This window comes from Lacerta agilis, chromosome 8 (assembly GCF_009819535.1).
Source record: "Lacerta agilis isolate rLacAgi1 chromosome 8, rLacAgi1.pri, whole genome shotgun sequence".
Taxonomy (NCBI): Eukaryota; Metazoa; Chordata; class Lepidosauria; order Squamata; family Lacertidae; genus Lacerta; species Lacerta agilis.
Window position 1 is genome coordinate 56,796,624 of NC_046319.1, and position 15,921 is coordinate 56,812,544.

The 15,921-nt window shown below is 42.9% G+C and overlaps 1 protein-coding gene across 1 annotated transcript in view; it reads right to left on the minus strand.

Annotated features, from left to right (window-relative positions):
• CSMD2 (CUB and Sushi multiple domains 2) overlaps positions 1 to 15,921 on the minus strand; it is a 512,122-nt gene that overhangs the window by 220,969 nt on the left and 275,232 nt on the right. The window contains 2 exon segments of the mRNA XM_033157666.1: positions 1,148 to 1,272; positions 7,846 to 7,933. Of these exon segments, the coding sequence (XP_033013557.1) occupies positions 1,148 to 1,272; positions 7,846 to 7,933 (213 nt within the window).

Below are 15,921 nucleotides of genomic sequence, written 5' to 3' on the forward strand. Positions count from 1 at the left end.
CTTAGGAAGGAGTGGGGCAAGAGGAAAACTGCTTGGACCCATGCTTTCCAAGAGTGGAATTGTGGATGAGCCCTAAGCATTATTAGCACTGATCCTCTGGCATATGTTCTCCTACCCCCATTGATTGCTTATGCCAGGGGTGGCTAACCTGTGGTCTTCCAGATGTTGCTGAACTACAACTTCACTCCACATACCCCTTGACCATTGGCTATTGCAGGCTGGGACTGATGGGAGTTGGAGTCTGACAACATCTTGAAGTTCACAGTTTAGTCATCCTTAGTTTGTGTTCATTACATGTACTGTTTCTTTAGAAATAAAGGTAGTGGACTCTCCTGCATTGGAGGCTCTGTCATTCCTGCAATCTGTGATTCCTGCATTGCAATGGCTTGGACTACATTACTTTTGGGGTCCCTTCCACTACAATTTTATGATTCCATGAAATAAATAAGTACTGTAAATAAATAAATATATTACAAGTTTCCCTGTTACTTTCAGTAAACATGGCATGTGGTAGTTCTGTGTAGGCCAGTCAGTATAGCATCATCATGGCAACATGGGGTGTTCAAACTCCCTTTTTAAACATCTTTGGAAAAACCCCATGAACCAGAGACTGTCACCTTTCCTTGCTTTTTGCCTAAGCATAAAGGATTTCGGAGATCACACCTGCTGACTGTTTGGATCTTGAAGGATACTCTGACCCCACCATCCCAATTCCTGGTGATTTGGTACACTGAAACACTTAGAAAATGGGCACCGGTGCCTAATGTTGCTCATACCTGTCCCAGCCAACGAGGTAAGTCTGACAGCTGGAGGAAGAACTCAGTGACTGCACCTCTTTAGCTGAGCCCCACCTTACAATTAGGGAAACGTGTGTTTAGAAGATTAAACAAGGAGAAGCAATTAAACCAATCCCAGCCCCACTGCAGGCTACACATGCTGCAGGATTAATGGGCCAACCAAGGCTCTCAGCAAGGATGTTATTGGATGCTACCCTGAAAAGAGACCCCTACCGAGTGAACTTGATACAGTTCACAGCATCGTATTTCCCTCCCTTCTCTGCTTATAATGAACTCCCAAGAAGGTGGAAATTGAAACCAATTTCCTGCCCAATTTGGAGCGTTTGGCACTGCACAGTTACTTGCCTCACCTCTACAAACTGGCCTCTGGTCACTCCAGGCTGCTATCATACCACTCAGCTTCTTACAGGTGATGCTTTTGGAACCTTGCAAATCGTAGCCTTCATTGCAAGTGAACTGGATGCTGGATCCTAACCTGAAAGATAGAAATGGTGTTGCTTTCAGCTTCTTTGGGAAATGGATCAGCAATAAGAATTAAAAGCTGTTCTTCGTGCATTCTGGTTTCCAGTCAGGAAGTCACTGCGGCAGCTGATTGGCCATTTATCTATTTATTTGCTCCTCAACATCCAGTCTTTCTAAGCAGAGTACTTAATTATAAAAAGCATACAAAGAATAAGAACAATCTAAGAAGTCTGCTGAAATAGGGAAGTTTTTTGTAAAGTGCCTGAAATTCAGGAGGGAGTTCAGAATGGAGTCCATAGGACTGGGCCTACAATACTGAATGCATGGCTTCCGGTAGCTACAAGCTATGCCTTTGGGCCATGGGAGACTACTAATAGAGACTGCCACTTGGAGCTCATGAGTGTAGCTGATCCCTGCCAAAAGTGGACCGTGAAGACAGCACTGACCAAATGATTGGTGGTGACTTTACAGCTGGTTTGGATCATCAGGGATATTCCTTTGCACTGGTGCTTGAACTCAAGCTGCACTGCAAAGGAAAAATGGGTCACCTGATATCATTGTGATGTCAGGTGACTGACAAGTGGTTGGCCCCGTGCAACTGTCCGAGTTGCTTGCCAGGGGTGGTGGAGCTAAAGATCTGGTTAATTTGGGGTTCTCATCAGCTGTACGCCATAATCATCACAATTATAACAAATAAAGGCTTGACATATCTCGCTTTGCATGTCATGAGTCTATCTCATATATTAGTTTCACCTTTTAAGTTGAATTACTGAAAGAAATGAACCTTTCCACGTTATTCTATTTTTTCGAGTTTCACCTATAGATAGATGGCAGCTCTTAGATGGGATTGTGTGTTCGCTCCCTCCCGGCTCCATCATATCCCTCAGCGGACATCATTATATCTTTGGTTCTGACCCAGATTCCAGGAGAATATGGACAGAGGCTTGGGGTGAAGATTGAAAGGCATTTTTAGAGAACAAATCAGGACTTGGCAGAGAAGTATGATTAAATATTGATCCACACACCCACACACACCCTTCACACGCACAATGTGAAGAGCTCGACTGGCTTATTTTAAGCCAAAGGGAAGAGATGGCAACGCAACAATGGGAAGCCACTCATGCAATTCAAACAACCTCATGGGGTGGTCTCCCCCAACATGGTATCCGTCAGATCTATTGCCTGTGCTGGCTGGGGCTGATGTGAGTTTTAGTCCAAAACATCTGGACGGCACCAGGCTGGAGAAGACCATCAAATGGGTTGGTTCACACATATGCATTTGTAGTTTGACAACTACTGGTGCCAGCCACTTGTCTGGATTGAGAAGCACTTTGCTTGGGTTGAGATGTAAGCACTGACTAATTGTAGTATTTAATCTGTGATTGTTAAATCCATGCAGCTTTTCAATTCACATAAGGAAAGCCATTGCCACTTTATATTTTAGCCATCAGCTAATGTGCATGAGAATGTGTGAAACAGCCTGAGTGTTTGTGGCCTGGGAAAAATTAGCTGTGCAGTCATCGGGAATTCAGGTGTGTGAGAGTGACTTGGGCTGTGTACTCATCATACCCGTAAAGTAATCTCCTGCCCAAAGGATCATGGGAACTGTAGTTTACCCCTTGCAGAACCATAATTCACAGCACCCTTAACAAACTACAGCTCCCATGATTCTTTTTTGGGGGTGTGTACTATATGGTGTGTATGCAGCTGTGGGTTCAAATCCCACATCAACCCTTCACTGAGGGCTCCTACATACAGGAATAACTCCTTTTCAAGGGACACTGAAACAAAAGGGTAGAAGGGGGGAAACAGAAGAGTAATTTCTAAAAGAAGTGATAATTACATGATATGGGATAACTCTCTGTAAACAGTTGTGGCCACACTAAAAAAATTACATAGAAACTGCTATCTCTAAGGACACATCCAGCTTGTAGGAAACTTCAGCACAGACCCCACTGTGGCGACTGGTCAGTATTTCCCTTTCTTTTTCCTCACCATGTTGAGAGAGAGAGAGAGAGGCCACATTCACACGTTACTCATGTGCATGGGCTTGCCATGTTGAGATCCCCACCCCATTTCACTATTATTTTCTGCAACAACCACATGTGCTGTGCACGGTGAAATTTCAACATGGAAGTATCGGCTGGGGTGACCCAGCCAGATGGGCGGGGTACAAATAAATTATTATTATTATTATTATTATTATTATTATTATTATTATTATTATTATTAGGAGGGTGTTGGTGTAATGTGAACAACAGGCTAAATTACACAGTGCTTGGTCTCATGTACTGAGTGGCACCCCCCCCCCCAAGTCTGCATGTTCTGAGATGCATTGGGTTACCATAGTAACACCAGTCTCTAGGGCGTTTCCTTTCTCATGTCCTGTGTCCTGCTTGCTGTCAGGTTCTGAATCTGTGAGAGTCAGAGGAAGAGGCTGTGGGTTTTACACAGCAGCGTTAGCTAGCATGGTGGTAGTGTTAGTGGATCTGTACATAAGTATCTTTACTTCAAAGACCAGAATAACTGCATATAGTATATTAGCTTTGTATTGTATCTGGAGACAATAAACACATTGTTACTTTGAACTGTGTGGGAGAGGAGAGGAGTTTTCCCCTTAGCTGGAGAAGCTGTTCTTCTGGGAGCAGGAAATCTCTGAAGACCCTTCCGATACATGTGTGGTGGACTAACAACTGGCTTCACAAGGCATAGGGATACCTGGTAGTGTAGGTCTCCTTATTGTGCAAAGCCCCTGCAGGTGTTATAATGTCACTACAGGCAAGTGCACATGACATGTGGTTGTTGGAGAAAGGAGTAGGGACCTTGGGGTGATGCTAAAAGCACAACCCTGCTTACCTGTGGTCATGGCAAGGCCCTAAACACAACACAGGGATATTGTTACACCAGCCTTTGCCAACCTGGTACCCTATAACTTCTGCAACTATGATAGGAGTTGCAGTCTAAAACATCTGGAGGGCATCAGGAAGTTCCCCACACCCTGCAGCAAATCACCAGGATAGCATTTGAGCTACAAGCAGCCATTCCAAGAAAGAGACCCAGGAGGAGTGTTCTTCAGTTCGGGGTCCACAATCCCAGATTCTGAGCTTCCCATTTCAAATGTCAGAGCCCCAACCAGCTCAGGGCTTGGTAGAGCGATCTATAGCTGGGACTACTGTGGAATCCATAGGGAGTAGACAACTGTGTGTTCTGAAGGCAACCAAGCAAACCCATAAGTGGACAGGTGAGAGGATGCTTGGGACAAATCACATGAAGAACATAATAATAATAATAATAATAATAATAATAATAATAATAATAATAATAATAATTTTATTTATACCCCACCCTTCCCAATTTAAAAACCAGGCTCAGGGCGGCTAACAACAAATATAAAACATTGATTAAAAACAACTTAAAAAATAAAAACAGCATAAAGTACAACATAAATGTAGCATCGCCAGGGCTAACTGGCCAAGTTAGTCCTGCTAGGGACAGCAAGGAGACCAGGGAAGAGTTTAAATGTGGGGTCTCAGAAGGGTTTCTTCATAGAAAAAGGGAAGGGAAAAAGGAATGGAGAATCAGGCTAAATTGAAGGCCAGGCGGAATAGCTCTGTCTTACAGGCCCTGTGGAAGAAGATCAAGTCCTGCAGGGCCCTAGTCTTGTGGGACAGAGCATTCTACCAGGTCAGGGCCATCACTGAAAAGGCCTTGGCCCTGGTGGAGGATAATCTGGCTTCTTTAGGGCCCAGGACCCTGAAGCTATTATTATTCATGGACCTTAGGGTCCTCTGCGGGACATACCAGGAGAGAACAGAACTATAATGCACTGATTTCCACACTCTGTTCCAGGGAACCCTGCAGCTCCACAGAATGCTATTAGGAATTGACCAATGAGATGATCATTGACAGTGGACAGCTCCCAGAAAACTACAACTTAACACTACCACCCATCTGCTGCAATACCCTGTAGGGTGCAGGAGTGTGTTGCCACATTCTAGAGTGCACTTGCATTTTGATGTGAGGGAACTCTGGGGCACTCAAAAAAGAAAATTCTGTCGATTCCAGCTTTCTCAGACTCTCAGTTCCCCCCTGCCCCCATATTCAGTTCACTCCACTTACACACCAGTTAAGGATGTATTGATTTTTTTTATATATATCAGCTCATATATGCATTTTTGTGCACATTTTTCCTAATACACATTTGCCCATTTTTACAAAGGTTCCCCTAGTATTATGATTTTTTTGTACTTTTTATCCACTAATGCACACATTTTAGTACTCACTTTCATTACACACATTTTAATAACACTTTTAAAATAACACATAATCCGGAAAATAGCTACGTTTTGGTTTGTGTACTGGTTTGGGAAATACAAACTATGCAGGTTAACATAAAAAATTGAACCAAACTAATTTCTCCCCCAGCTTTATAACAGACCTCACCAATCCTGAAGACCTTGACCCTATGGGGCTGGCCTTGAACATATCCCAAAGTCCTCTGCGCCTCCACAGAGGCCATTTAGCAGACACAGCAATGTGGAACACATCTGACCTATGGATTCATGCTAGTGTGGTCCCCATGTTGAGCTGCAATCCTAAGCAGTTTCTTGAAAGTAACTGCAGATGAGATCAACCATGCTTGCGCTTGAAGGAAACATGGCTGCAATGAGGTTGCAAGGCTCAATTCAGATTGGACGAGGTCACCATGTTAATAATAGTGTAGAATCTCATCTCATTCCTTGGTTACCTTAATCACTTTCTCAACAGATTCATCTGTGAATCACTCCTTATGGAATAATCCACTTTGTTCAACTGAATGAGATTTGTTTTCCACCCATTTTGCGTGGGCAGCTGATAACAGAAATTTTATGGGTGTGTGTGCAGAAAAAGAACAATATGAAGTATGTTGACAATAGTGACAATTCCATTTTCAATCCCTTTCCTAATTAACCCTGGCATACAATTTTTACCTTTCTTATAGCTGTGTCTTCTTCATGCTCTCCACTGCAGTCTCCTGTCATAAGCCCCATGGTTATAGCAGCCCCAGACAGAAGAGAAGGACCAAGAGAGAACAGATGGGAGTTCCTTGTAACTCTAGACAACAGGGGTGTGGGGGGAAGCAGAGCTGCCTGCTCTTGCCACCAACCCTCCTGTGGAGTACAGAGACTTATTAGACAGCGAGGGAGGACTCTACCAGCCAGAGGGAGGAACTGAAGAAGAGTTGGATGTAAAGGGCCAAGGTATTGTGCCCGATGTTGCTTTTATAAATTGGATCAGCTGTGTTCACCCAGGAGGAGTGGGCAGGTGCATGCATGGCAGCTCCATAGGGTGAAGGTCTTGTGAGTGAACACGCTCTACCTCAACTTTGAAAGCTTGGAGGGAGGGGTATGTCAAACTGTTGGGACATCTTCGTAGCTTCTGTTTGGTTCTGAATCTCTTGCCTTGCTCATATACTCTGAACTCTTGACTCCTGGACCTTGTGCTTGCTACTGAACCTGTACCGCTATATGCTTACCCCAAGCTTGGCATTATTGAAATTCTTTGATGGTCCAGATAGATTTTAAAAGAACAAGGAGCTACTTATTGATCTTATCGTGGCTAGGTGGACAAAAGCAAAATTTTGGAAGGGAAAATATTTAATCTCCCCCCCACCTGTAGTTGCTAGTTAGAAATTTTGTATTTTGTAAGAAGGTAACAGGAGGGGAAGAAAGTATCTAAATATTCAAGCACTGCTATTGACAGTTTATTAAGTTTATATTAATTGTGTTGTCATGTTTACATTGCACCTTGGATTGCAATATGGCATCTGGATCCTATTTATCTCTGTAAAGTGGGTGGGTTTGAGTTTTTTGGTAAGTGTTTTTTTTTGGTAGTAATGTCTTATCATTATTTATTATTATTTGTTGAATTTATATACTACCCTATACCAGGTAGTCTCAGGGCGGTTCACAGAACAATCTTATGATAGTGTCAAGGTTTTCTATTTTGTAATATATAAAAACCCAATAAAGGACTTTAAGGGGGGGGAACATGAATAAAAATATTTTCTTACTTTGACATTAGTGCCACTGTCATTGTGTTTTGGGACAGGAGCTAGATATCTCCCAACATCTCATTTTCAGGTCAGTCACTGCCAATACACACTCCATCCTGTTTCCAAAACTAGCCAGCTAATTTTTCTCGAGAAAAGCTGGGCACAAAGGCAACAGCATTCCCTAGCCATGCCCCTGCACATTGCAACTTATATTCAAAGCAAACTGCCTCTTGTTGTAAGGATTCTACGTAACAATCATGCTTAATGGCTATCAGTAAAACTCCCCTCCACAAATTTGTCTAACTCCTTTTTAAAAGCCTTCTAGACCATATCTGTAACCACCCTTGCAGCAGCCAATTACAGAAGCTAACTGTGCATAGGGTGAAGAAGCTTCTACCTCTGATGTGTTCTGAACAGACTTTCAAAGAATCAAGAGCAGCATTTTGCTGAAACATCTGCAGGGCCTGATGAAGACTAAAGCACACACACACACACACACACACACACACACACACACCAGTGGAGTTGGGGGACAGATAAACAAATGCTTACCTGAAATCATTGCCTATCCTTTTGCCTTGGTCTGGAATCCCAGGGTCCGGACACATGTTATGTCCCTGGGACACACCAACCTGTGTTACTACAAAGCAAAAAAAAAAGCATATACAGAGATAGAATAGAAGACAGAATCATTAAAAAAAATCAACTCTGCTGGTGAATGTGAAGAGAAAATGAGAAATTACAAGTTGGAATGCATTCGATTTGTATGTTCCCCCTTTAAAAAAAGCAACAAAATCTTTACATGTCTACTAAAGGAAAAAAGTGCAATGGAAAGACTTAATTTAGCTCAGTCTAAGCAGCACCCTCTGAGATCCACCCATTGCTGCCCCCCGCCCCGATGCGGAGCATGTTTTTGCCTATGTCCCACACACATACACACAAATTCCCCAAATTAAAGGGCACATTTCCAGAACCAGCTATTTAAAAGGACATCTGTGGAATGACACAGAATATTTGTAAAAAGCCCACCATCACCAAGACGCAGATGTGAATGAAAAAGAAGTCACAGCTAAATAAATAACAAACAAATAAATAAATAAGTTGTAGAGTGTGACATCAAAAGTATGCAGAGATATGAAGGGAGAAGAGGTCAGAAGCTGGTTGCAGTGTTCCAAAGTTGGTGATTTAGTTTGAATGTGGGGCAATCTGCAACAGAGCAAGCCTCTTCCTATTAGCAGAAGATAAAGAAAAGTCAACCGGACCAAGATTAACTCCATCCCACCCACTGCAGTCTTACACTCTTGGCCACAAACACACACAGCAGGGATCAAACCAGGATGAAATGAGATTCAGAGAAAATATGTTGGTCTTTCAACTGCATACACCAGCTTCTTTTAAAAAAAAACCACAAAGTAATAAACAAAGAAACAAATAGTTTCTACTGCATAAATGTCATGCATCTTCATCGTCATTGCTTTATTTCCTCCAACCCTTCTGTTATTTGGAGCAGCTTAATTTTCTGACATTGCACTGGGTGGGTGAAGAAGAATGTGAAAGTTCTTTAGCAATGAATGGAAAAGCCAAGAGCATGAAAAAACAAATAAGCATGCCCAGTTCCCACTGCTGTGTGGCTAACTAAATCACACACACATACACACATGTCTATACTATGTGTCCATTGGTCTCAGCCGATCCCCGAAGATCACTGGAGAAGACTGGGTGCCAACAGTCATAACAATGATGAAAAGTACAGGTAGATCAATTTTGCACATGGAACTGAGGTATGCCACAGAGTGAACCCTCAACAGGGAGCCATGGTCAATGTTGGCTTTGAGACAACAGTACTTGGCAAGATACATAGCCTCGCAATCACATGTTTTTCTGACAGGCTGTGTCTGCTCTCAGAACCAGACAAGACCTCTTTAGAGGACAGCTATATCACAGACCCCAGCACATAGTGAGACTGGAAGAGGCTGGGATCAGGTCATCCTTAGAATGACACTGAGGTCACAAAACATCTATCTATCTATCATCTATCTATCTATCTATCTATCTATCTATCTCTATCTATCTCTCATCTATCTATCTATCTATCTATCTATCTATCTATCTATCTATCTATCTATCATCTATCTATCTATCTATCTCTCTCTATCATCTATCATCTATCTCACTTCCAGGTTTTTCATCCTAGCAACATTTGGGAAACTCCATCCCATTGTGTTCAAAGCTTGTCTCTCAAGGCCTCTGACTTCCAGTAACTGCTGGTACTGATAGATAGCTCCCACCCTGACTGCCAGACCCTGACTTTCAATTTTGCTGACTTGGATGAACTGCTTTCCTGACTCAGCCTAGAAGACCTTGACACAGTCACACATTTCACTTTGAGGGGTGCACAATGTTTTCTGAATGCACACTAGTAATGTTGATGATGATGATGATGATGATCATGGTTTGTGGAGCAACTCTCATTTGCTATGGTGGGATAAAGATTGAAGCAGTATTGTCAGCATTCATCCTTGTATTGTGCGTGCATTTGTATTCTCAGAAACAAGACGCAAGCCCCATGAGCACAAATATGGGAAAAAAGACCTCAACAACTCAATGCATTTTTTTTTAAAGGTAACATCCCTTTATGGCTCATATTCTAAAATAGTGTTTACGTTGCTTCTTTCTCCACTTCTATAATAGGAGGTTCACCCCCACTATCTCCCTTAGCAAACCCTCTCATCCATCCTCCCCAATTTCTGCCTTGGGGGCACAGATCCATCACTCCATCTTGAAACTCTTGAAGGAGGGCTCTTCAGTTCTGTGCATTGACCACACAGACATTTCCCTATGGAATGAACCATTCATACAACCAACCTGCAGGTCATCCTATGAACCACAATATTTTATGAAGAGTATCACCTCCCTGGGACTTCTTTTCAAGCACATTGCATGGAAGGCCCAGTCCATAAACCATTTCTGTATACATGAACCAAAACAATTGCTGCAGAAGGTGAAAGGCAGACTTGGAATGCCACATTCATATACAAGGATGGGCTCATCATCCAGATGGGAGACAATTTCCTCGCAGCTACCACATATGGACGCAACACCTTTTTCTGTGGAAGCACCATAATCAACCATAAGCTATATTATTTAGAAGCCACTGCTCACATGCTTGGTCCACCCATTTGGTTCCAGTCACCAACCTTTCTTAGGCTCATGGGCACATTTAGATTTTTGAGTGAGTGTTGTGGGTACCACCCTCTCTGGCCACTGCTTTCTCTCCCCTCCTTGTATCAGCCACCCCCCAAAAGACAGAAAGAGAGAATGCATGCAGACACACATTTAGCTTTTCCAGGGAATTTGGGCAAAAGCTAGATCCAGTAGAATTTATCTGAGCCGTCAAAAGCACATAGAGCTGAAAGAGGAGGTTGGAAAGAGCAGCACTCTTCCAATTTCCTCCTTCAAATCCATGTACCTTATAAAGGAGGAAAAAGTAACCATCTTCACCACCTTATGACCAATGTGGCAGTCCATGGGGGAGCAATTCAAGAGGCCCTGTGGGCATTTGAGTAAGACCTCAAGGTCTTGTGATGGTGAAGCAATCATATTGTCAGGGAAACAAGAGAACACCAATGAAACCCAATACTACTACTACTACTACTACTAATATTGCATCCACTGTCAGTGTGTATGGCACTTTAGAGAGTGAACAAAAGAATATAGATAGCAATAACCATGAGAAGGTGTGAGGATTTTACTTGACCCAGACTGCCATTAACCCTTCCAACCACATCATGAGCCCTGCCTTGATCCCTTGTTCTCCCTAGGATTGCTCTCAAAAGCAAAGGTGGCAGCTCACAGTCACTGTAGGAATGCAGATTTGGCTGCCAGAAGTCACCAGATGACTCCTTGTGAGGAGGGAGAAGATCCAGGTGACAACAATGCAGATGACAATGAAGAGCAGGAGTTGGCAGTTTGGGGGGGGGGGCTGTTTTTGTTAGTTACTATGTTATGCAGTTTTGTTTTTATATTGTAAACCACTCTGTGATCCTCAGATGAAGGGTGGTATAGAAATGTAATTAATAGTAATAATAGCAAATAATAATAATAATAACAACAACAACAACAACAACAACAACAATAATAATTCTCTCCATCTCCTCTGGACCCTTGTTGGGTTAGCAGCAACTTATTTAACTCCACTTGGCTCAACTTATTGAGCTTCTTAATCACTTGGCTCAGATCCAGTTGCTACGCTGGATGGTAGTCACGGTCACAGAGCACATTGGTTCCCAGGAAACGAGAAGTGGTTTTAAGGATGGTTGGAAATCAAGGCAGTCAAGACAACGTGGCTTTGTTTGCATGTCACATTATACCACAGTTAAAATAAACTATGGTATAATGTGAACGCAGAGTGTGCTAGTGCCTCGCTCCTTAAATTGTGGATGCTTTGCTCCTTCCTGGCTCCTTCTGCTGCTGCCACGCTGTCAGGAAACAAACCATGCTCTGGCTTAGTGTTATGTCCATGAGCGATAAGTCTAGAACAAGCTTTGGTTATCACTCAAGGTTTGTTTAGGAGCGAGTGTGGTGTAGTGGTTAAGAGTGTTGGACTAGGACCTAGGAGACTAGGGTTCTAGTCCCCACCTGACCATGAAGTTCACTTGGGTGACCTTGGGCCAGTCACAGCCTAACCTAACTCACAGGGTCAATGTGAGGATAAAATGGAGGGGGAGAGAACTGTGTACACCATAGTGGAGCTCCTTGGAGAAAAGATGGCATATAACTAATAAAAAAATAAATTAAATAGAGAGAAAAAAAGCCAGAAACCTAGGTTCAGAAGTGACTTCAAATCAGACTATGAGCTGGGATAGCGCTGTCAGTAGAGCATGAGACTCTTAATCTCAGGGTTGTGGGATCAAGACCCACGTTGGGTAAAATATTCCTGCACTGCAGGGGATTGGACTGGATGACCCTCAGAAAGTTACCCAGAAGGGAAAGCAGTCTTCAGGCTGGAAAAGGGTTCCCCACCCTGCCTAGACACTGACGTGTATCCTGTCCTTGTCTCTTGGACCAACCATCTGTGTCAGCCTGAAGGACAGTCCAAAGTGCATACATATGGGGGGGGGAGCTGGAGGTGTCTTCTCCTTCTAGATTCTAGCTAGTCAATCTCTCTTCTGCAAAATAAATAAATACAATTTGCCAATTCACAGTTCTGTGTTAAATGTATCCAATTATGGTTTCATTGTTTGCTGTGATAATTTACTTCAGCTACTGAAAGGCCAGGCAAACCCTCGTCAATCCTCCCTCCCTCTGTACGCAGCATTAATAAAGGGATAATTGATCCGTTTTTTCCTCGGGGGTGGGGGAAGCTTCCATTCAATGAGGGGTTGTCTTTTAATATCAGCTAGAAGATAAATGAATTTCTTACTGTCTGGGGAAGCAGGATCTTTAGTTAAAAGAAAACAGCCCCCCCCCCCATTAAAAAAGCTTAGCTTTCGCCTGTTATTCCTCAAAGACTCTGTTGTTTTTGTTTTATATTGTTTGGCAGATGTGCAACAAAACACTTAGGAAACACAAAAGGACATGGCTGTGAACAAACAGAGGACATTTGTGTTAAGGGCCTCAACTGATTCCATGATAAACTATCCTAAGGTTTCACAGACACAACTGTGTGTGTGGGGGGGAGGCTGCCTGTGTGGAGGTCAGAAGATAGGACTATTGGTGTTAACCCCTTTCAGGAGTGTGTACACAACCAAACAAGAGTGTAGGAACACAACTGTCAGGATCCAAAGAGCACTACCAACTTGACACACACACTGCATGAATTGTTCATCTTAACATGGAGCCAGGACCATCCGACTGGGAGGATCCATAGACATGAAATCCACCAGACTGAAAAAGTCTTTCAAAAATTTGAATTGGTCCACCCACCTCTGTTCTCTCTTCTAGAGATTCTCCCTGGCAAAGGCCAATAACCCGAGGCCATTCAACAGCAAGAAAACTGGTCTTTTAAATCCCCTGAAATGGGCCTTGAAATTCTGGCAGTCATCGGGCCCTGCATGGGTACATAATAGCTCAGTTGTGAACACTGAAATCTGTTGGTTGCAATCTGCTTTCCTTGGAAGCTTGCTCAAGTCCTGGAGTTTGCTGCATATTAACTATAATTGTACACTGTAGTCTAACAATATCCAGAGGGCAACTGGTTTCCCATCCCTGGTTTAGACTGATTCAGATGTACCAATAAATCATTGTTTCATGTCATGGCAACACAATGTATTTTAGGTTTGTGTGCTCCTCCTCCTCACCTTACATACATGTGCAGAATATTTAATGCTGCTCATCACAATTTGTAGCAACCTGAAGTTTCTGTTGCATCCAAACAAGGAAACTGTGGTTTGTACAAACTCAGCTAACCAAGTAAAGTATTAAACCAGGATCAAAGTGTTTTCTTTTCTGGTTTGTTAACTTGCTGTGCTTCGTATGGAACACATTCTTTTATTTTCAGATAGCAAATGCCTGTTTCTGATTAACTTTGATGAAATGCTTTACATTTCTTCCACCTGTATGTGAAGGAAGGGGGTGCATGTGAGCCTGAGGCTCATGCCTTTAGCAACAACAAGCAATTTGTTGTTATGTATGAATTGCAACTTAGTTTGGTGCCCCACAGGTTCTTAGCATGGTTGGACGGATGAGCTCAGAAGGATTGCTAACCACCCTCCCTTTGAACAGCAGACATAGAAATCCCCAGCAAATCTCTTAAATTGCAAAAAAATGGCAAGCCACATGGTGAGAAGCATAAGATAAAAGCCTGGTTGTCTTTTGCTAGGAGGCCTTTTCTCCTCCCGTATACTTACAATTCATGTCTTCACCTTAAAAATGCCACTTCAAAGTTCTATTTAAACAAATCCGTTCTTTGGTTGACATGCAAACAACTCTCTGTACAGATCCATTCAAAGCTGGTCCTGCTGTTAGGCAGAGTCAGGCAGCCACCTTGGGCTGCAGATGCTGGGGAACGGGGAGCAGCTAGTAGTGAAGTGGACAGAGTTGTGTATGCCACACATACACTAAACTAGCCCGTTATCCTGGGATCCTGTACTATCACCAGCACTGAAGAAAGGCTCAATTGCCACTTCATTCAGCTTCTCCACATGGAAGTGTACGTGGAAGTGGACCCCATCTTACTCAACAGAATGTCTTGGAGAGGCCCTTGGCACATCCAGGTGCTAGACAATCTTAGTCTTCAGCTCATTATGGCTACTGGCTGGTTCTTGCTAGATTGCTTGCTAAGAAGCAGAACCACTCACTGCATTATGTTGAGCCCACACCATTCCTCTATAAAATGCAGCAAGGGGTGTGCCAGTGTCGGATCAACAGTCTAAGCTTTGAGTGCTTAGATTACCTGTGTGCCTTGGATTAACTATGTGTATTGCCTGCTGCGCCATAGACCAGAGATTTGCATAGGTATCACACCAATCTCAATATTAAAGCCTTTGGAAAGAATCATTCTTTGAGTTCTTGTTCTTCTTAAGCTGGGAGTCAGGATAGACAGCTGCTTGTAGACAAGATGTGGTCCTCCTAAGGAGAAGGATGCAGGAACTTCCTATGCGGACATGCGGAACAAACTCTCTTGCCGCTAGGAATATGTCTGTGGGAATCATTGCTGCTATGGAGGAGAGGACCCAGAAAGCCAAGATCTGATCACACCTTGCATTAGCAGCCATTGCAAAAACTATATTGGAGTAGTGGACAATCACGTTCACATCTATTTGGGAAGAAATAGTTTGGCATTTTGGCTCCTGATACAAACTGGGGCTGAGGAGATCAAGAAGCAGCATATTATATTTTTATTCTTAAACTTCCTACATTTTTAGAAAGACCCATGCCACAGTGAGAAGATGGTGTGTCACTGAACTAATATCTGATTTAAGAGTCACTTGGTTGCAAGATGCCCAATTAGTGCCTTACAACACGATTAAGAGCACAAATTATTATTTATTTTTGCTTTGTATTGCCAAAGCAGAGGGAAACTGAATGTGCCCCAATATAAACTACTGTGCTGCTTCAGATGAATCTGTGTTGAAGAAACAGGCACTGTGACTTACTCTGCCATGTTAAACACACACAATCCGTCACAACTATAGCTTATCTCTCAGCTGCTGTCTCTCCTTGCTCATCAATCTCTTAAGAGTCCCACTATCCACACAGACAACCATGTGAAATAGATAACACATAACAGAGCACAGGTGGGGCTGAGTAGTTAATAGCAATATTCCCAGCCAAATAAGTTGGACTAGATCAAAATCAAATTTTATGTCACCATCTGAATCGGGTATTATTACTCCTTCACCTTGAGAATGTTCCTTTAACTCTACATCCTGCTCTTCATCCACTAGCCAAACTACAGCCAGATTGTGCAATCACAGCTTGGATGCCACAAATGAGCAAAATAATAGAATGTCATTTGAAAGAGCAATTCAAAACCACTCTGGTTTTTTCCTACTGTCTCTCTCTCTCTCTGATACAAATGCCCAAATGAAATTACTTTAAAGCAGTCTGCATCCCATAACGCTACGGAACCACACAAATAGCACAAGTAACCTTTCCCCATACCGCCTTGAAAGATGTCAGTGTTTA